This window comes from Bos grunniens, chromosome 26 (genome assembly GCF_055505025.1).
Source record: "Bos grunniens cultivar Pamir isolate PY7600 chromosome 26, Bosgru_T2T1.0, whole genome shotgun sequence".
Lineage (NCBI taxonomy): Eukaryota > Metazoa > Chordata > Mammalia > Artiodactyla > Bovidae > Bos > Bos grunniens.
Window position 1 is genome coordinate 41,998,679 of NC_141190.1, and position 23,065 is coordinate 42,021,743.

The 23,065-nt window shown below is 38.2% G+C and overlaps 1 protein-coding gene across 18 annotated transcripts in view; it reads left to right on the forward strand.

Moving 5' to 3' along the window:
- PLEKHA1 (pleckstrin homology domain containing A1) overlaps positions 1-23,065 on the forward strand; it is a 54,557-nt gene that overhangs the window by 28,826 nt on the left and 2,666 nt on the right. For 7 of the 18 annotated variants that reach the window (XM_086377996.1, XM_086378015.1, XM_086378008.1 and 4 more), the window contains 7 exons: positions 6,600-6,697; positions 12,495-12,620; positions 13,796-13,939; positions 15,456-15,524; positions 18,218-18,282; positions 18,888-18,951; positions 20,612-20,701. In XM_086377996.1, the coding sequence (XP_086234122.1) occupies positions 6,600-6,697; positions 12,495-12,620; positions 13,796-13,939; positions 15,456-15,524; positions 18,218-18,282; positions 18,888-18,951; positions 20,612-20,701 (656 nt within the window). Of the gene's footprint in view, positions 1-6,599; positions 6,698-12,494; positions 12,621-13,795; positions 13,940-15,455; positions 15,525-18,217; positions 18,283-18,887; positions 18,952-20,611; positions 20,702-21,937; positions 22,009-23,065 lie in introns of all 18 variants that reach the window. The other 11 variants (XM_086378006.1, XM_086377999.1, XM_086378014.1 and 8 more) reach the window with 2 other exon arrangements.

Consider the following 23,065-nt stretch of genomic DNA (forward strand, 5'->3'; position numbering starts at 1 on the left):
TAGTAGAGTCACAGAAGAAGAGCTTCAGATCCTTTTTTGGGGATCTTGGGAGTCAAGGGAGCCATACTACATGAGGCTAGTGTGATCATCCTTTATCACACTAGGGATAAAAGGTGGGAGGACCCCTGGACAGAGGGGTACAGGGGAGAAGAACGTGGTGTATGGGGGGATCTGAACACTGAATGAAGCTAGAGAGAGTGGTGAGAGACTGAAAAGTGAAAAGGCAGGAGTTAGGGTGTAATATGTTCACAGGTGATTTTTTTCTTGATGTGTTTTGGAAAATGAGAGGTAAGAGATTAGAGAACATCTAGAGAGATGATTGGAGAAGGCAATGGCACCCACTCCAGTACTCTTGCCTAGCAAATCCCATGGACAGAGGAGCCTGGTAGGCTGCAGTCCATGGGGTCACTAGGAGTCGGACACAACTGAGTGACTTCCCTTTTACTTTTCACTTTCATGCATTGGAGAAGGAAATGGCAACCCACTCCAGTGTTCTTGCCTGGAGAATTCCAGGGACGGGGGAGCCTGGTGGGCTGCCGTCTATGGGGTCGCACAGAGTTGGACACTACTGAAGCGACTTAGCAGCAGCAGCAGAGAGAAGATAGAAGGTGAAGGAAGTTTTGTTGTGTTGATAGGAGAGTTTGATGCAAGGAGATGGGTTAAGTGGTTTTTAAACTACTGTTCCTAACATGAGCCTGAATTAGGATAATGGCAATTGAGGAAAAGAGGAGGAGTGAAGAACATTAGAAGGAAAAGCACAAGGACTTGGTGACTGGACCTGTGGGAACCGAAGGGAAGACAGAGATAGCAAATAGGTTTGCTTCAAGGAAAGAAATCGAGGATCTAGGAGACCTGATTTGATAAGTTGAAATATTTAATATGGGGTGAAATATTTAGTATGGAGTTTGAATGGTGGAGAAACATCCAAATGGAAATACTCTGGTGACAATAATTAGGGACGGGATGGAGCTTGAAGATCAAGAATAGAGAATGTTAGAATCTGTTATTGTAGTGGGTATAGTTAAAACTGGGAGAATCTGTATGCCCTCAGTGTGTTAGTGGACATTAGTGAGGAAAGGGACAAAAATTAGTAGAAGTTTCCAGCTGACCTCAGAAGAGACTGTTTTACATTAAAGTAGAAGATATTTGTTAAATATGTTTTTTTTTGCTTGGGAAGGGCAGGTTTCTTCTGTAGGCAGTATGGTAGGGATAGCATTGTATATGTCCAGTAAGAAAGTGTGATACAAGCAGGATATAGTATGAGGATCCTCTGTAATGCTTTTATCACCACTAAGAAGCTATAAAAAGTCATGTGTTTTTTACAAATTTATAATTTTTGGTTGCTAAATTGGAAAACGCCTCAGAACCTTGTTGAGTGAAAGGCTCCTGGGGGTAAGTCACGTGACAGAGAACGTTGTATTTTAGAGTATATCATGCACACACTCTTGAAATTCATTAATGTAAAATCTCAAACATACAGTTTGAAGGGCTAGCAGTAAGTATACAGGGAAAGATCTGACATTAAGTTATCTCGGTATTTAGAATGAGGGATTTTTGTTGAAATCAGAGATTAAGATTAGTCATCTATTGCTCTGCCAGTAGTTTATTAGTCTTCTGTTAAAGGGAGTGTTGGTCAGTTGTGTCCAAGTCTTTGCAACCCCACAGACTGTAGCCTGCCAGAGTCCTCTGTCCATGGGATTTTCCAGGCAAGAATACTGGAGTGGGTTGCCATTTCCCTCTCTAGGGGACCTTCCTGACCCTCCCCCGTCTCTTGGTCTCCTGCATTGGCAGGCAGGTTCTTTTAACACTGCACCACCTGGAAGGCCCCATTAGAGGAAGGAAGGATTCATAACATGTTTACCTTCAGAAAGAGGCGCTGACTTCTAAAATGGACCGACAGCTTCCATAAAAAGGGCAGCATAAAGACTTTCTCACTTTTTGTTCTTATTCAGTTGCTAAGTCGTGTCCAACTCTCGGCTACCCCATGGACTGCAGCATGCCAGGCTCCCCTGTCCTTCACTGTTCCCCAGAGTTGCTCAGATTCATGTCCATTGAGTTGGTGGTGCTCTCTAACCATCTCATTCTCTGCTGCTTCCTTCTCCTCCTGCCTTCAGTCTTTCCCAGCATCAGGGTCCTTTCCAATGAGTCAACTCTTTGCATCAGGTGGCCAAAGTATTGGAGCTTCAGTATTCAGCATCAGTCCTTCCAATGACTATTCCTCCCCCTTTTCTTCTCAAATTGCCCCCAAACAGTGAGAACAAGAAACATTCAAACCATATTCCCTGAAACGAGCAGATTTCTGTAATTCACAGTGTAAAAAGGTGGGAAGTGGATGGAGGAGGAGGAAATAACTTAGCAGAGTAGAAGAGGCCCCTGAAAAGCTAGTCATTTCCACATCCTGCCCCCGTGCCAGCTCCGGACAGACTAGGTGCTGGATCCTGTCTAGGGAAGCATCAGAGAGGAGGGACCCAGCACAGGGACTTTGTTTGCATGTCTCTGTAGAAACAACCTCTGGTCCCTACCTCCAGCTGGCTCAGGCAGGCGGCCACCCTTCCCCCATCCCAGCAAGGAATGGCATGTGTAGTATCTCCCGAAATAGCATCAGTCAGGCTATGTGCCTGCGGACAGTAGTCCCGGAGAAGAGGGGGGAATGAGGCATGAAACGGAAAACGGGAGGATTAAATAAAAGTCAGCACACCAAATGCAACTCTTTCCTGTGTCCAGGCCCAGAGCATCAGCAGCCAGGTGGAAATGGGGCAAGAATCTGAACAGCCCAGAGAAGACAGCCATAGGTACTGACAGCTGGCATTTCTACCAGAGGGGCTTGCTGTACAGTGATGCCCACCAATCAGAATCCCTACATAATATTCAAGAGAACTTCCAAGGAGTTTTTTGGTATCTTGTTTTTAAGTATGAATGGCTAGCCCAGAATTACATGACATTTGAGAAGAAAAAACTGTCAAATAGGAAAAAGAACATGAGACTATGAAAAAACTCAGAAGAACAAGGCAAAGAAAGCTAAAAATGAAGCAGGTAGTAGAAGAGAAATAAAATTAAATTAGAGGCTCCCTTCAGAAAACTGATGTGTGACTAATAGAGAAAGAACGGACAGAGAAAGGAAAGAGGGAATAGAGAAAACAGAGGAAAATTGGCAAAGAAATATGATAAAATGTCTCATAACTATTTGATCCATTACCGTATTTGAACCAGAGCAGTTAATTCTTGGTTGTGAGATGATTTTTATTTGGAATCAAGCTAATGTTTGTGCTTCAGGTTTTATCCATTTGGTACATTCACTCTGATGGTAAAGATTTGATATGAAGTAAGTAAAGTACTTAAGTGAAAAGCTAGTAAGTGCTCAAGCTTCTGCTCTACATTCATTATGCACAATGAAACCTTTGCTTTAAAAGTGTGGAAACTTAACAGGTTTCATACAGTTTATCATTATTATTAAAAGTTTTTTTCCTTTCTTTGCCTGTTCCCATCACTGCTAGTAAATTTTTTTGTAATTTGCTCCAACATTTTGCACAGTGCTTCCTTACTTGGAAATCTCCAGCTGATACTGACTATCATGAAGGTGATGAAGACGGTGACAGGGCGCTTCTGTTCTCTCCCAGGCCCTGTGCTGGCTGCTTTACACACATTGCCTCCACTCTCAAAGGAGGGATGCGTTATGCTCCATTTCATAGACGAGGAAAACGAGTCAGAGACTAAATAGATAGTATAAGATGGGATTGCTAGTAGGTGCATGAGCTCGTTAGGTTTGGTTAGCGCCAGGCTCAGATTTTCCCTCCTATCAAATCACTATGCCTCTTCCTGCCATGAAAATAATTCTTAAAGCACATGATTTTTTATTTAGACTGCAAATTGTTTTAAGAGTCTTTTTAGAGGTATATTTACCTCTCTTCTTTCCCTGAAAAGATACCTTTCTATAAATGTTACTTATTCAAAAAATACATGTATTAAGCACTTCCTTTATAGCAGGTATAGTGTATTACCAAGTGCTTAAAATTTTAAACTCTTCAGATATTCTAGGCAGATGCCCAGAATAATATTGAGGGGCGAAAAAGCCATTATGAGGGGAGCGCAGCTTCAGCCTAAGTTGGAAAAGCTTATAAAGGATGCTTTACTGAGTGTTGGAAATTAAAAACAAAAACTATATATTGACATATGTAATAGCCTAGTGAGTTACTCACTTAATTTATATTTATGGCATTTATAATTTCTCCAGTCACTAGTAGGATATAAAAGAACAGATTTATAGTGTGTTAAACTTCTTTAGGTCCAGACTAATTGTTTTATAGCCCTTCACAAGATAAGACTCGAATCAATTCAAGGAAGCTCTGGTTTAGTATCTTGTTCTCAGTCTTAGTTTCATAATCTAGTGAGTTTGAGAAGTAAGCGTTTTCCCCCCTTGCCTTAGTCACGTTCAGCTGAGTGTTAGTATGCTATTTAAAATTTTGTTGGAGACTTATAGAAGTCATTAAAAAAAGTATATTAAAAACAAAAAATTACAGCACCGTAGTTGTTCAGATGCTTTAGCTCTTAGAATAATGGTTTTTTTTTAATAAATCATGTAATATATAATTCATAAGCTTTAATTTGAACATGGACTATAGTAGTTTGTTGACCACTATATGCAGGAATGCTTTGCTTTATAGAAGTAGTAGTCACTAAATGGGTATATGTAAATGAAACTGTATAAAAAGTCCTAAATGTATTAAGATTATAAACATAAAATGAATAAGTGCTAGAAAAATAAAGGTTTATTTTTATAATCTTGAGTCAGGGAGATTTTCTAAGTACCATGTGAAAGCTAGAGTCTTTAAAGAAAAGAAAAAGATTGATAGGCTATTTCTGATTCATCAAAATACCATGAACTAAGTGACAAAGACTAATGACAGACAGGAAAGTACTTGAAATAAAACTGAAAGGGTTAACATAAAAGGTCTTCAGTTCAATTCGGTTGCTCAGTTGTGTCCGACTCTTTGTGACTCCATGGACTGCAGCATGCCAGGCCTCCCTGTTCATCACCAACTCACGGAGCTTACTCAAACTCATGTCCATTGAGTTGCTGATGCCATCCAACCATCTCATCCTCTGTTGTCCCCTCCTCCTCCCATCTTCAATCTTTCCTAGCATCAGGGTCTTTTCCAATGAGTCAGTTCTTCACATCAGGTGACCAAAGTATTGGAGTTTCAGCTTCAGCATCATTCCTTCCAATGAATATTCAGGACGGACTTTAGGATGGACTGGTTGGATCTCCTTGCAGTCCAAGGGACTCTCCAGAGTCTTCTCCAACATCACAGTTCAAAAGCATCAATTCTTGGGTGCTCAGCTTTCTTTATAGTCCAAGTCTCACATCCATACATGACTACTGGAAAAAACATAGCTTTGACTAGATGGACCTTTGTTGGCAAAGTAATGTCTCTGCTTTTTAATAGGCTGTTTAGGTTGGTCATAGCTTTTCTTCCAAGGAGAAAAGTTCTTATAAATAAAGCTTTTATAAATCAAGAAAAAATAAATGAACGACTCAGGAGAAATATGGGTAAAGAAAATAAACAGAGCTTACAAAACAAGTGTAGACAACCAGTAAACATAGAAAACTAATTTGTCTCAGTAATCAAAGATTCAAATTTAGACAGGCTATAAGTTTTTACCAATTAGGTGGACAGAGAGTCAGGAAAACACACCACACTTAGTGTTTCAAACCCAAGGGATTTGTTACAGGGAATCGGTTGACCAGATGTTGAGAGGCTGAAGGCGCACGAAAGGAATGCTGAAGTAACCCAGTGATTAAAAACTATATGAAGCAGCTTCCATCACCAGGCTGGAGAGAAGAAAGGGAAGAGGTGATATTACCAGAACCTAGGACTTCCTGAGGGGACTTCAAGGCTGGTGTAGGGAGCAGCAGAAGAGCTTGGAGCCATGGCTGGTTGTGTGTTGTTGCTACTGGAGGGGCGTCAGCAAGAGCCATCCCCTCCCCCACTTTCCTCCTACCTCTCATCTCCCACCAGTACCACCCATTAGCAGGACATGCCCAGGCTGGCAAGGAAGTCTAGGAAATAATGTCACAGCGTCTCAGGGCTGAAAACAAAAGAGGTGCTAGTGAGGAATATTAGATAATTTAGGCCTTTGGATACAGTATTGGTTGGATTCAACCTTTGGGGAAGACAGTTTACTAATATCTGTAAAAATGTTAAATGTGAATTTTCTTATTATTGAAGCCTATGGTAAGAAATCTGTCCTATAGAAATGCTAGCCAAAGTGTGGAGAAGTGTACGTACATGATGTTTCATTGGGATATTTTACATAGTTTAAAAAATCAGAAATAGCCGAAATGTCCGTCATTAGAGGATTGGCTAACTATATGGTGATATTTTTACATATAGTGAGAAACGTGACCATTAAAATTAGAGTCTTACTGATAATACTCTATGTTATTGAGTGATGAAAGCAATATCATATATGGTCTAACATTCTGTCAAATTCAAGAGTCACAGTACTGAAGCTGGCAAGGTTTTTCAGCTGTCGCAGACATAAGTTTAGGTAATAAGTACACAATTTCACCTGTTGTAGTTTGTTTTTTCTCTCAACAGTTATGAATGCAGGGATGAGGAAATATTTCCTACAAGCCAATGATCAGCAGGACCTAGTAGAATGGGTGAATGTGTTGAACAAAGCTATTAAAATTACAGTAAGTATATGTATTTTTTGTGTGAAAAAAATGTATTATCTTCATGTGATCTTTACAGATTGTGCAATATACCTACTGAGTGTCCTTAGCTTACCAACAGTTTATCCCAGAGTTCCTCAAAGTTTGTTTAAAAGACAGGTTATAATATGAATGCTTTTTCTTATTTTAATACATGGTAACTATTAGCCCTTAAAAATCGGCCCATTGATGCCTTTTTAACCCATTGTATACCTAATAAAGGTCTGATTACTGTAGATTCTAACTGCTGTTTACACTAAAGTTTCTAAGGGAAAATGCAGGTAGGGTTCTGCCTTTCAGATATGTTTCCCCCCCTCTCCCTGCAGGGAAGATTAAAAGACTTCTTACCACCTACCCAAGGAATAGAAATGGCATTCTGTCTGCCTTTTAAGCCATAACTGGGACTGGTCGTAGGTAGGTAGGAGTTGAAGATAGGAGCAGGACAAGATAGTGAAGGGCTTAGAAATAACTTCAGGGGTAGGGACTGATCTGAAGAACTGTAATATCCAGGGGGTCCTGCCCACGTGGTCCTTGGGGGTTTGTCTCAGGCTTGAAACTTTTTGTCACACTGTTTTTTCCCCTCCAGTTCCTGGGCACTCATTTTCTTGTGCTGCAGTTTCCTGCTTCCAACTCAGGCTTCTCTTTTTGGTTTTCTGATGAACATTAATATGTGTTGTTTGTCTATAGTGTGCCAGGCCTTGCACTGAAGGTTTTACCTGAAAGTACCTGAAAAAGTGAGGCTTAGAAGGATCGAGTGACATGTATAGGTTTGATAGCTGTTAAGTTGTGGAGCTGTGAGCCACACCATCTGCTTGACTCTGCAGCTTAACTCTGAAGCTCAGTGCCTCACTGCTTCCTGAAAGAATGAGCCTCCATCCTTCTTCTCTGACCCTAAAGCAGAACACAGATTTCTGGGAGAGTTTAGTACTGCTGCTGAGCAAGTGACGGGAGCTGTTCCCTGATGAAGCCTCTCCTTCCCTTTCCCCTCTTACACACTGGTGGAGAAGCACACACAGCAGGCCCATATGGGAAGGATAGGGAAGGAGGTCCTGGGTGAGGTTGTGTAAATGGAAGGGTGTTTTTACTAAAATGAGGTTATTTACTGACCCAATATGACTTACTCTTTAAAGACATATGCCCTGACAGTCAGCATATGTTCGTTTCCATTTAAATGAGTAAGCCATATTTATGTCATAACACAATAAAGAGTTAATATAACTAAAGCTGTTCTCAGAGTTAGGTCGATTTTTTTGGGTCTTGCACCAGAACAGCTTGTTACCACATGACAGAAAACACCCACGCACTGCATCTGATCTGTACATGAAGCAGAAGTTATTTTAGGTTTGTGCAGTTTCAGGAAAGCAGTTTTTTTCAACTGATTCAGAAGTGCATTTTCTTAAAAGGCTTTAACTGTTTTTGACTCTTTGCAAATATTCCCTATTTGGGAAATTTTTTACAAAGACAATATGTAGTAATTTCATGGAAGTAATCCATTTTTCTTTTTTTAACAATTTGCAATGAGCAGCAGCATTGTTTCTTAGTGCTTTAAGAGAAAAAGTAGTGAATTGAATGGTTTCAGACTTTTTACCATTTGGGAGGTCTTTTGAATTGCTGTATCTAATTTATTAATGGTATGAAACTGTCTTATACAAGTGACACTTTAAGCTTACTCAAATGCAAGAGAAACTGATAAGGAATTGGGTAATGTGTCAAAGTATGTGGACTCTTAAATAGCTTTTGTGGTCTTGCAGCTGTTGAAACTTTTATAGTTTAAAGATGAATCTGTTGTATATGTGTTTTTATAATTCATGTTTAAAAATATAAATTTAAGATATAGAAATCCGTGCTTGTCAACGAAGTGGTTATAGCTGTTAAATTGAGTATAGAATTGGTATCACTTAGTAAAAATTGGTTTTCTATAGGTACACATTAACTCATAGGATAGCAATGAAAGAATTTCCCATGCTTTAATAAGAAATGTTTTATTTCACTGTTCTTTAAAAAAAAATCTTACCAGTGTTAAAATTCCATATGCATTTAAGTGCAGAATCTTTAACCTGGTGTACTTCCCTATGGAAGTTGCTTGTAATTTACATGTAGATTTCTTTGTAAATTTCAAGTTTCCATTTTAATGTATGTGTAGTTTACCTTTCTATGGAATCACTCCAAGTGACATTTGGTAAACTGTGTAATTTAGTAGTCTGCTGAGTACAATGTAATATATAAACTTGAAAGTTTTGGAAATTCAAAATTAGGTTTTGGAAGTATATGGTTTCAGAATAGAGGTGATTAGAGGACAGTGGGTAAGGGAATGGTGATTATCTACTTACTAATTATAGTACCATGCCATCTTAATGGACCATCCTCTAGCACCATAGTTCATGGCTTTCCTCACTTTGATGAATTCTGTGTGACTGTGTGTTGGTGGCTGTCATTAAAACAATTTTCCTCTTACTTACAAAAAAGAGAGAAAGAGCAATAGTAGAGAAACCAAGAAGCAAGAGAGTTCCAGAAAAACATCTGCTATATTGACTATGCCAAAGCCTTTGACTGTGTGGATCACAACAAACTGGAAAATTCTTAAAGAGATGGGACTACCAGACCACCTGACCTGCCTCCTGAGAAATCTTTATGCAGGTCAGGAAGCAACAGTTAGAACTGGACATGGAACAACATACTGCTTCCAAATCAGGATAGGAGTCTGTCAAGGCTGTATGTTGTCACCCTGCTTATTTAACTTAAATGCAGAGTATATCACGAGAAACGCTGGGCTGGATGAAGCACAAGCTGAAATCAAGATTGCCAGGAAAAATATCAGTAACCTCAGATATGCAGATGACACCACCATCATGGCAGAAAGTGAAGAAGAACTAAAGAGCCTCTTGATGAAAGTGAAAGAGACGAGTGAAAAAGTTGGCTTAAAACTCAACATTCAGAAATCTAAGATCATGGCATCTGGTTCCATCACTTCATGGCAAATAGATGGGGAAACAGTGGAAACAGTGGCAGACTTTATTTTGGGGGGCTCCAAAATCACTGCAGATGGTGACTGCAGCCATGAAATTAAAAGACGCTTGCTCCTTGAAAGAAAAGTTATGACCAACCTAGACAGCATATTAAAAAGCAGAGACATTCCTTTGCCAACAATGGTCCATCTAGTCAAGGCTATGGTTTTTCCAGTGGTCATGTATGGATGTGAGAGTTGGACTATAAAGAAAGCTGAGTGCTGAAGAAATGATGCTCTTGAACTGTGGTGTTGGAGAAGACTCTTGAGAGTCCCTTGGACTGCAAGGGATCCAACCAATCCATCCTAAAGGAAATCAGTCCTGAATATTCATAGGAAGCACTGATGTTGAAGCTGAAACTCCAATACTTTGGCCACCTGATGCAAAGAACTGACTCATTGGAAAAAAACCCTGATGCTGGGAAAGATTGAAGGCAGGAGGAGAAGGGGATGACAGAGGATGAGATAGTTGGATGGCATCACCAACTCAATGGACCTGAGTTTGAGTGAACTCTGGGAGTTGGTGATGGACAGGGAGGCCTGGTGCGCTGCAGTCCGTATGGTCGCAAAGAGTTGGGCATGACTGAGCGACTGAACTGAACTGAGAGGAACCAACCTTGAAGGAAGTATTGATGACTAGAATTTGGAAAGTCAACTTTCAAAGTATACTTTCAACTATTTATATTGATAACTATAAATATGATGGGGTCTGGTCCCCTGTTGATTATTAAGGAATATCCAAGATGCATATGGCATATTCCTAAATAAACCTACTATTTTTAATAAAATAGTGTCTTTTCCCACTGTAGGTTTTGATTTAAAAAATCAGTATTTGATTTTAATCTAAAAACAAGTGTTTTGAAATTATGGCCCAACTTCCACACTTTTTTTTTTCCATTTTAATTGGCAACTGGGAGTAGATAGAATAACCTGAATACAGGACTTCTGTCTTACCAAGATGGTGTATATATGTAATCCAAAGTGTAAGGCTTTATACTTGTGTTTTTCAGCCTGTAGGTAGAGCCCTCAGAAAGCTCCTGACATCCAGGAGTTTGTTCTTGAATGTTTTAGGTCTCAGTCTTCAGGCTTGCCATTTTGTTCATCTCTTCTGTAGTCACTTTTACCTTTTCTTTTTCTGCTGTTAGAATTTCCTATCATTAGGATCATGTGCAGATGCTTGCCAAAAATACATGCAGATCTCTCACAGAAAAACCATCACAACAATCAGGGATGGGAAGCAGGGAAGAGTGGATAAGCAATCGGCAGTGAAACCAAGCATGTTCAGTGTCTGACATTTCCCATCTGTCTAGTGAGGTCACTTTTCTGATTCTTATTACAAGTTGCCTGACTGGTTTTTTTTGATTCTGAAAATGTGTTTATTTTAATGACTGCCTTGAGAGCTCACTTTCCATTCAGAATTTTTAAGGGAGTTAACTATATTCATGAGTATTTTGCTTATATTTTTCTTGCTCTTAGAAATGTTTGCAATTTAGATAATTTTGATTGTAAAATGCAATTCTAAGTCAATTGTTGAGCTATTAACATTGGACTTAGGCTGTACTTAGCATTCTGTTATAAGGATAAATGAGAAGTGGTGGGTTTAACGGTATAGGCAAGGGTTTTTTAATATACTATCATTTCTAGAAGAAAAATGAAAAAAAATGTAAATTTTAGTATATTTTTAAGGAGATATTAGAGGTATTTTCTTAGGAAATTCTCACATATGACTAAACCCTCAACTTCTTGAAATAGGGAGTAGCCACTTTTCGTATGGGTCACCTTTCAGCAGCACATTGCAGCTAATACAAATGTTGGAGAGCTAATTCTCTCTCTGGTTTCAAATTCTTTTAGTACATTTTTCTGTTCTTATGGCTAACATGGCCACATTTTCTCTGTCAGAATAATTGAAGTAGATGATGCTCTTCACTAGAAAACACTGGGACTTCTTTAGCAGATTGTTTCTGGGTATAGTGAACTTTATATAGCCCTTTCACTCTTAAGTATTTTTGCGAATCTTGGCAAGTAAAATTCTGTCTGTAGTCATATTGTCTTTAAAAAGCTCTCCAAAACGTGCAACCTCTTAGATAAAATCTCTTAGAAGAATTTAGGAAACTTCCCCCTCCAGAATTCATTTCTCTCCCCTGTCCTTCTTATTCCCTTCATTCTTTTGTTTCTGCCCACGACTGGTATTATAGTTTAATTATGGATGAGAGGGTGGAGGGTTGGCCTAAGGCCTGGGGATAAAGCCATAGGGGGACATCTGAAGAGACGGGATCCCCTGTCCTCGGGATGTTGCACAGTCGGGCAGGATTGGAGGGATGGGAAGGGTAACAGCACAGAGCTGTGACCCATTCTCAAGTGCTCTGATAAAATGGGGATGTCGTTATAGTGGTTAAATGAGAAAGAGAGTTATACGAACTGAGCTAGAACGTGGACCAGCCAAGATCAAGAGTTACATATTCTGGTGCCTCTTGAGCCTGTTTTCTTACAGCTGTGGTGATGCTCCTCCTATGCATAGGATTGACAGGAGGATTAAAAGGGAAAATATATGAGATAGTACCTGCCCAAGGAAGCACACGGTAAATGATGGCTGTGTCATAAATACTGTAAAAGAAAAACCAGTATGAAAACTTAAAGGGTTTTATATATATATATATAAAATAATTTTTATATATACCAGTTATATATAGACTTATGATTGGTTGGAAATTCTGTGATAAAAGAGGATGTCAGATAATGCTTGTTGCAAAATGATTCATCAAGTTACCGTTTTAGGTCCCAAAGCCATTAGACTCACAGCCTCACCCTGATAACCCAAGTCGCCAAGGCGAATGTGGAAAGAAGCAGGTCTCTTACAGAACTGACATTGTTGGTGGTGTGCCCATCATTACCCCAACTCAGGTAAGAAGTCAGTTCTTCTATTGTGTGATGGTTTAGCTACTGCATATTGATTTTTGTATTGTTATCAAAAGTCAAATGGTACATCTTTATTGAATAAATGCAGTCACTAAAACATAAAACTTTTATACTTATTTCAAAAGTATGTTTTTATTGTAAAAAATCTGGAAAGCATTAGGCAAACAACATTTAACACTTTACATGTTTTCTTCTGAGTCTTTCTTCCAGGCCCTTTTGCCCGCTAGACATGGAAATACTTTGTAAACTGCTTTTTTTCCTTAGGTCTGAAATATTTTCTAAGTCACCAAAAATTATTTCACATTGTTTATCATGACTATGTGGTAGCTTTATTCCTAATCACCCAAACGTGGTAGTAACCCAAGTGCCCTTTATGGGTGATTTAGCCAATGGGACGTCCAAACCGTGACCTCACTGCTCTCAGTGAGAAGGGTCGAACAATTGGTACAAGGACCAAGCTGAATGAATTCCCAGGAGAATAATACAGAGTGGCAAATGCCAGTCTCAAAAGCCCACCTACTGTATGATTCCATTTGTATTAAATTCTCTAAATGTCATAATAATAAGGATGGAAAACAAATTAGTGGGGGCCAAGCAGTTGGGGATGGAGGCTCTAAAGGGGCAGCCTGAGGGAGCCTTGTGGTGGTGGACACTTCTGTGCTGTGGTGGTGGCGGGATCACAGATATGGTAATAAAACTGCATAGAATGATGCATGCACAGAGACAGGCGTGTGAAACTGGGGAAATGTGGACAAGGTCTGTGACGTGTTTCAGTGTCTATTTTGATAATGTGCCATAGAATAGTTTTCCCTGTTTGGAGAAACTGGTTGAAGGGCACATAAGATCTCCTGCACATTGTGTTTTTACAACTTCCTGTGAATATTTATAATTATTTCAAATTAGAAAGTTAAACCCCAGCATCCCCTACCAAAAAAAAAAAGTGCTGGTGGCAAGACTTTTGCAGAAAAAGAGAGATAGAAATCTGGGTTTTAATCAGTGTTGTTAAAAGTTATGATTAAGTATCTCAAATTAATTAGAAAATACTTGAAGATCTGTTTTCCTCACTAATGGATTTTAAGATTGCTGGGATAACAGCATGAATTGCAAGCATGCTTTTAAGCTAAACAAGCAAGAAAAGACTTTATTTTGCTTCATTCTAGAAAGAAGAAGTAAATGAATGTGGTGAAGCTATTGACAGAAATAATTTGAAGCGGTCACAAAGCCATCTTCCTTACTTCACTCCTAAACCACCTTCAGATAGTGCAGTTATCAAAGCTGGATATTGTGTAAAACAAGGAGCAGTGGTGAGTAGTTTAACACAGTATGTGAAATAATGAAAAATGAGTATGCATTAGCAAACTGTCAACATACACATGGTTTGCTTTGTTTTGTGAAAGACCAGCTTGCTGACCAGGAGTCAGGAGAGGGCATAGGGGTTATTGTGTTCAAAACTCAGTGCTATTATTTTCTTGGTCTGTAGGCGGCTAGGTAAGTTAATGCCCATTACAACTAACCTGCAATTTTAAGCGAACTTTCCTAACAATTTAAATTTATTCCAGGAAGGGTTTCTGTTGATTTTTTTTACCCCCTTGGGAGTGGGTCAGGGAAAGGGAACTCTAGTAGGGAGATGGCAGAAAAGGAGGGCAAGGAGGGTGGGGTGTGGATCACTTACTTCGTGCAGGGTTGGGCTGACCCGAGTTGAAAATGCTGAGACCTTGGGTTACTGACTTAACATCTCAGGCTCTCAGTTTTTTTTTTTTTTTCGGTGTGTGTGTATGTAGAAAATCATATTATAAAGCCTACCATCCAGAAGGTTTTTTGAAAGATGCAGTTGAGAGAGCTCACAGCATAGCACCTGGCCATTAGTAAGAGCTGGTTGGCCCAGATAACAGATCAATGATAAGAAACTGTGGAAAGAGCAAGTACATTCACCTGTATTATTACAGTTCCAAATTCCCTTTCTAAAATATGAACTAAATCTATAGATTTTCATGAGAAAATAAACTTCAAAGTTTAGAAATAAAGTTAAAAATTTTTTTTACTTAAATATCTACTGGCAATTCTGCTTGATCTTATATAGTAACTTCTGGCAGCTCTGATGAGCTCAGGCCAACCAAGGCAAGTTCTTTCACTCCTAATTGTTTGACCCTCTTTAGGCTACAGGAAATGAAGGTGAAAGCTGAAGGTTTTTCGTTCTTGCACGTCTGTAGATCAAATCAGAATTCTCATCAGGCTGTGTGTTAATTAGGGCTCTTGAGACATTCCTTTCTGTCGTACTCTTAAATCCAAAATACCCTTAGAAAATCTGAAGTGCTTTCACAAAAACTATATTTCATTGACAAAAAAATGTTTATACAGAGTAGGTTCACTTTATTAAACATGTTACTTTACTAGTTAGTATTATAAAGTTCCTGTTGAGGATTCATGCATGTTATAGATGAAGAAGCTTGATATAGTTTAATAACATTTCCTGTGCTTGCTTGTTGAACTCTTAACAGCCTTTACTTTGTGGGGGATGCAGGGCATAGGGAAGTGCTTTCTTTGTTTTTTTTTTTAACTTTCAGAGCATCAAAAATATAAGACTATATTATAAAATCATATAATAAGAGCTAAAAGCCAAGCACCAAAGTTGAATTAGAAGTTCAAGGCCTGAGTAGCAAAAGAGATGAAATTTCCTGTATCTCCTCTTCTAAGGGAGGGTGGTGAGGTTTTCCGGTGCTTGACATTTCTGATTGTGGGTTCATATCAGAAGAATTAAGTGGTTATTAACATTTGACATCTTAGAAACAGAAGTCTCATGTCTGTGTTCATCTCTGGTAGATGAAAAACTGGAAGAGAAGATATTTTCAATTGGATGAAAACACAATAGGCTACTTCAAATCTGAACTGGTATGTTGCTTTGTCATAAATGTTGCTTTAAAAAGGTTTTAGAAGTGTTACACTGTGGTAATTATATAGTTTCTTGTCCTGTTTTCTATTTTTAAAATAATTAAATTCTGGTTTTTGGAGATATATACAGTGTATTTTGTATTATCAAGTACCTGTGTTCTGCAGTAGATTATTGGATAAACTGAGCGCAGTTCTACCTCTTCTCTGATGGACATTTGACAGAGGAACCATATGCCTTGATGACGGCAAAGATATATTCAGTGTATTTTGTTGTGATGCTTTTGGTTAACGGTATTTTCGTTCAATACATCTTAGGTAAAAAGAGTGTACCTTCAAAGGCATTCTACTCGGAAAGAATTAAAAACATCAGAACCCCTCAGTCTACACATTTCCTCTACAGGAGCTGTGGAGGAAATGGGAGAAAGTCCACATTTGACCCTCTGTATTTCTGCCTTCTCTTCCCTGCCCTCCCTTGGCATTTTCTCTTCCTATTTCAGGTTGACTTTTTTGTTTCTTCACATAAGATGTTTTCGTCCCATCTGAAGGTAGAATCAAAGACTGAAGTTCCCTCTTTCACTTGTTTGAGTAGCCTCCTTATTTAAAATACTCTTGTCACGTGACCTGTGTTCTGCAGTAGATTGTTGGGTGAATTGAGCGCAGTTCTACTTCTTCTCTGATGGACATTTGACAGAGGAACCATATGCCTTGATGACGGGACAGAGCAGCACTGCCCAGGTGGACTTTGCACTAATAGAGATGTTCTGTTATCTGCCTTGGCCAGATCTAGTGGCACCTGTGGCTGTAAAATACAGCTGGAAATATGGCCACTGTGACTGATGATCCTGACTGTATTTAATTTTAAAGTTAAAACTGGTCATATTTAATATTTTAATTCAAATGGTTAGGCAGAGCTAGTGACTCCTCTTGGACAGCAGAGCACTGGAGAATAGGAAGGGCATGTTTTAAAATTCATCTCAGGTGTCTGTTCTTCTGGAAAACTTGGATGCCTTTCCTTTACACATGTGTTACCCGATACCCACCTCGGTCATAACACTTCCCACTATGGTTTGTTACTGTGTACGTATTTGTCTTTACCAGTTAACTGCACGAGCTTCTTGAGAGCAAAGATTCTCTTTTGGACCCTTTTATCAACACAGCACCTGGTACTTAGAAAATAATCAACAAGTATTTTTGAATGAATTGAAAAATGGCATAGCATAACAGGAATAGCCATTTTAGCTTGGGACCCTTTCTTAGACTTAAAAATCTAAGAGCCTTAGCTGGAAGCAGTAGCTACTTGGTTCAAAAAGTACCAGCCTTGGTGTCTCAGAAGCTGCACTTGTGCTTGATTTGATTATTTTCTTAGTGCTGCATAGAATAATGGTATGTCTTAAACTCAGTGGTGTGTCATTTTCAGTGAAATACAGTATACAGTATTTCATGAAATGTTTACTGTTAATACTGTGCCAACTAGGAACTGGTTATGTCATACTTGAATCTTGTATCTGGTTTTGTAGCCTTAGTTGAGGTAATTAGTATGTCTAATCCTGTTTGCTCAGGTGAACAATAGTGCATGTATTCTAGAATTGTGGAAAGTGACACATTTAAAACCTAGCACATGTCCTGCCACTTCAGTTCAGTTCAGTTGCTCAGTTGTGTCCGACTCTTTGTGACCCCATGAATTGCGGAACGCCAGGCCTCCCTGTCCATCACCATCTCCCAGAGTTCACTCAAACTCATGTCCATCGAGTCGGTGATGCCATCCAGCCATCTCGTCCTCTGTTGTCCCCTTCTCCTTCTGCCCCCAGTCCCTCCCAGCATCAGAGTCTTTTCCAATGAGTCAACTCTTCGCATGAGGTGGCCAAAGTACTGGAGTTTCAGCTTTAGCATCATTCCTTCCAAAGAACACCCAGGACTGATCTCCTTCAGAATGGATTGGTTGGATCTCCTTGCAGTCCAAGGGACTCTCAAGAGTCTTCTCCAACACCACAGTTCAAAAGCATCAATTCTTTGGCGCTCAGCTTTCTTCACAGTCCAACTCTCATATCCATACATGACCGCAGGAAAAACCATAGCCTTGACTAGACGGACCTTTGTTGGCAAAGTAATGTCTCCACTTAGTACATGTTTTGGAGAAGGAAATGGCAACCCACTCCAGTGTTCTTGCCTGGAGAATCCCAGGGACGGGGGAGCCTGGTGGGCTGCTGTCTATGGGGTCGCACAGGGTCGGACACGACTGAAGCGACTTAGCAGCAGCAGCAGCAGTGGCAGCAGTACATGTTTAATAAACTCTGTTTTTTAAAATGACAAATTTAACTCGGAGAAGCTGGCTATTTACTACTCTGGTCCCTTCTATATGAAAAAAAAAAAAGAGGAAATACTCGCTGGATCCATAGCGGTTCATCGAGGAAAAGATGGATGGTTGTTGGCTTTTAATAAGCTTACACTATCGTTCAGGACATCAGTAATGTGAACATGGGTTATATGTCAGTTTCCTTGTTTCAAACCACAGTGTGTATAAGGTTATAATACTTGAGCCCTTCTAATGCTAGATGGTTCAAGAAGGTAGATTTATGTCTTAGATGTGCGTCAGGAAGGAAGCATGATTTTCACAGTAGATCTCCAAATAAGACAACTAATGATCAGAAAGATTTTAAAAATGTATGTCTGTTTATCTGCCCTTTTTACGATAGGAAAAGGAACCTCTCCGCGTAATACCACTTAAGGAGGTTCATAAAGTCCAGGAATGTAAGCAAAGGTAAGCACCCCCTCAGACTTGGTGCCTAACACAACTATTAGCCCACAGTATATAGTTCCTCAGCTTAATCGATGCACTTTCAGATGATGTTTTCCTATATTACTGCCAGTGAGTTTTGCTAAAACTTTCAAAGCCTTCAGATTAAATATTGAGATTTTTTTGTTTGTTTGAAAACTACAAATTAGGGAACAATTCTTAAGCTTATTAATGGAAAGGACAGAATTTAATATGAACAACTTCTGTCATACTTGACAGATGGATGTATTAATAATTTTAATATTTCAAGGTTGCTGCAAAATAGAGCTTTAATAAGAAAGTATGTTAACTGTGCCACTGTTTCTTTGAGCAGACTCTTTCTTCACAGTTGAAAACTTTGGATTTTAAAGTTGTTTTTGCACTTTTCTAAAAATACATGTAACTGTATAAAATGTATAGAATTCAATGCAAGAATAAATTGAAAAATGATAATTTGGTATTTTTTAAGTAAATTAATATTTTACCTTTAATATTTATTACCACATATTTGGTACTGGGTAAATAAGTGAAAAGAAAACTATCAAATAATTGCTTCTTGAGTACAATTGGAAAATTTGTTTTGTTAACAGTGACATAATGATGAGAGACAACCTCTTTGAAATTGTAACATCGTCTCGAACTTTCTATGTGCAGGTAGGATACTTCTTTTGAGATTATAGATCCTCCTAACAAGGAATTAATAATTTTAGAGGTGAAAATAACATAAATAAACGTGTTTCTCATAGAAGTAAGGAAAAATATGACAAATGTAATTGCCAACTTAATAAAAATGATGCTGTATCTAAGATTATTGGTAGATCATATGTTCAGCAAAGAGATATTCTTCGCTGTAAGTTAATTGAATAGAATTAAGTTTTATATGGAGGAAGGGAAATGTGCTATTTAGATGCTGTCTGTATTTTCAATTTGGATTATATTTGCACATATTTTGGAATTTCAATTATATCACTTTTTTGGTAATTTTCTAAAAAAAGGGACTCAAATATCCGTAATAAAAGTAAATAGTAGATCTTATTTCACTAATGGTGGATAGGTATCCTATGTTTAAGTTTAAAATATGCTTTTTATTTAACACATTGATTTACTTAAAAGTTTTTTTTATAAGAACATTTAGTTTTGTTTTTAAAAGTTATTACATATGCTTTTTGCAGAAAATATAGAAAAATACAGAAATATGAAGAGAAAGGTACTTTATAAAACATAGAATTCTACATTCAGGCAGCTGTTCTTTTTTTTGTTTGTTCTTATTAGGCTATATCTTTTTATACCAAGTGGGATCATATGAAATATAGTGTTATATCCTATTTATTTACTATATTATGGTCACTTTTTCCCACGTCATTAAGAATTCTCTGAAAGCCTTTTAGAACTATGCTCTCTCATATGAGTGTTTTACCATTAAACTATTTCTGTACTGTTACTGATCATTCATTAACATAGTTTTTGTACATTTACTATGGTATAAAGTGTTAGTGAACATTTTGTGAATAAACTTGTCTGGATTTCTTACTTCCTTCTGATCAGTTTCTAGATCAGGAGTCACTATTAGAGCACAAGCTTTTTTAAACCTGTCTTTTACCAAACTGATTTCTAGACTGGTGCTCTTGTTTGTAGTGAACGAAAGTATACTCTACCTCTGCCTGCTTTGAATTTTTCCTTTTAAAATCTCTTTGTTATTATCATTGGTTCAAAAATATTACTTGTGTCTTTAAAATTTTTAAACTTAATCGAGAAGGGGCCCTACCTCGCCACCCCTCTGAGGGCCTTGTTTAATTGAAGTCATCGGAAGGCTTCTAATGCACATTGGAAGCCACAGTCCTATCAAGGAAGAGCCTGCTTTGGCATAGGACTGCCGATACCGCTTTTAGGGTTTTAGGGTACAATTAGAAATTGTTTTTAGAAAAATAACATAAAATGATGTCACAGTGGGTTTTGTTTTTTTTACTGCACAATTACATAAATAATCCATCTTGAAAATTCAGACAAGTACAACGATTGGAGAGCAAAATGAGAAGGTCTTTGACTTCCTCCTCTTGTTTTCTCTCCAAAACTGTTCATGTTGGCACTTTTTGACATGTCTCATCTTAGAACATTAAGTGCCCAACTTACTTCTGTGTGTTATAATTTACCCGGCAAAACCTGGTTCAAAAAAGCGATTTCTAAAATTTCTTAGAAACCATTGCCTTAGGCTGATTTTGTTGTTGATGGTTAATTACCAAGATGAACACATTGGATTTATAGACACAAGAGCTGATTTTGAGGAAAACTTGAATGAATGCTTCCTTCCCCTTAGGCTGATAGCCCTGAAGAGATGCACAGTTGGATTAAAGCAGTCTCGGGTGCCATTGTAGCTCAGCGGGGACCCGGCAGATCAGCGTCTTCTGTATGTTTCCTGTTCTCTGGGGTGATACTCCCTTGGATCCCCAATCCTGTCAAGTTATTTTTCTTCCTCTCCCCCTAATCCTTTTGATTTCTTTCTGTTTTGAGATTTATCTGCATGTTGACTTTCATACCGATTGGACTTGCAAAAAAAAAATAATGCATTTCTAATTTAATGCTTCCTATAGTGTTATGTATACATAACTTTTCTGTGCATTGTATTGTCTTAAATGCACAAACAGGGCAACTAAAGAATGAACGTTTCCTTGTTTTGTTTTAGGAGTTCTTACTTGTCAGTAAGTCCAGATTTGGTATAATTTTACCAAGTCTTAGTGTGGTATTTGACCTAATCATTTAAGGCACCTTTAGTTGTAGCATTACACAATTTTGTGAAGTTTTCTCAGTTTCCTTTTTAACTTCCTGTAATTTCAGTTTAGGTTTTTTGCCTTAATAGCGCCATAAGACAGTTGAGCAGCTTGAACCTTAAATATAATGTTCTCTTTGCATTTCGTTCTCATTTTTTACTTGGTTAATTTAAAAGGCTTCTTTTCACTATGTTAATTATCTTTGTGGCAGTATAGTAGATTAAACCAGCTAAACATTCTCAGTAAGGAATATGTTTTTACTTTTTAACTTAACATGTACATCATAAGAATAAGATTTAGCTTTAGGATACTTTGGTCACTGATCTGTGGTCTGAAAATACAAATCTACTAAGGAATGACAAACTTGCAAGCATCTTAAAATGCAGTATATTTGTCTACAGAAGGCAGTCTAACACTAATACACAGCATGATAGCCTTTATTACCGGGACTCATTGTCAGTGCTGATATTCTGCACTTCTAGTATTTTCCTGCAGTGCTAGTATTGCAGTAATACTGTCTTTTAATCTTTTCTTGTTAGAAATGACTCTAGGTCAGTAAATATAAAAAAAACCCATCTTTTCTCACTTTTAAAGTTATTCTTCTTATATCCTTTTTGGAATAGCTCAGAAATTATTTTTAGAGGTGTTAATTTTGTAACCACCTGTGTTTTATGTGACCTTTTCAGCGGTCAAGTATGAGACTCTCTGCAAAAACAATATCTGTTGGGAAGAGGAAAAGCTGGAGAAGGGTGTTTGTGTTTTGTGCTTTGTGGTGGGGGCAAAGAGGACTCTCTGTCTCTGTCAGCAGAACTGTCTCTTTTCCTCCCCTTCCCAGGATAGGTTAACTCTAATCTTAGCTTTGCACTGTGTTCCAGATGCGGCAGGCCAGAAGGCTGTCGAACCCTTGTATACAGAGGTATACGTCAAGAACTGGGGAATGCAGCACGTATGTGGGCTCTCACGCACACATGCCTTCTTACTAGAGGGCCCGGACTTACTCACTACTCACAACTGATTCTAGAAAGTTGAGTTAACCAAACTGCCTTCTGCAGTTATCGTAACTGACTTTGTCAACACTAACGCAAACTATTTCACTATAGTCATCAGGTTGAATATGTCTATTAAAAAATAATGGAAAAAAAATAGAACTTTACTAATTTAAAAAGTCCTGTCTATTTTCTAAAGCTTAATTGCCTGAGTTGCCACAAGAATTTTGATTTCTGTATTTCATGTATTTGGGAACTTTTTTATACTACACCACTTGACATGCACCTTTGTGGTAATATGTACAAACTCACAGGTGCACATGCATTGGATAAACTCTATATTACTATAGTTTGCATGGCTTATTAGCTCTTAGGTGAAATTTAGCCATGTAATGGGAATCTGTAGTGTTTTGGTGGTTTGTTTATAGCCCTTTTTTTTTCAAAGCCACCAATGTCACAAATGAACACAATGAAGTAGGAACTATATGGCAGTGCATTTGGAATGGTCATATTTAAGGTTAACTTCAGATTTGATTTAGTCAGAAGCGTGTTGAATACTCGCAACTCAAATTATCTTATAACAGTTTTAATAAATGCTTAAGTATGTACCCTTTGCTCTCTTTAAAATGTCAAGCCATGTGAATGTGTGCCATATGCAAAAATAAATAAATGCAGTTAAATAAGAAGCAAAAGGACTATGATATCAGGGAAGCAAAAACTAAGTTTATGAGGCTACCCGATAAAATAATGGGTTGGAGAAATGTTTAATTCTGCTTATTAAAGAAATAATTGCCTTTTATTTTTATATTCTACATTTTCATTGTTTAATCTTTCTAAAACATATGGGATAATTCCTACTGTTTATTGAGAATAAACTCTTAAGTAAAAATGGTAAAGCTGATAGGCCCCCTGTTAAACACAGTTCAGTTGCAGTTGGTACACTGCATTCCAGTCTAGGCTGACTGAGCCTTTGAAGTGTCAAAGCTGCCAGATTGGACTTTGGTGACAGAACTGGTT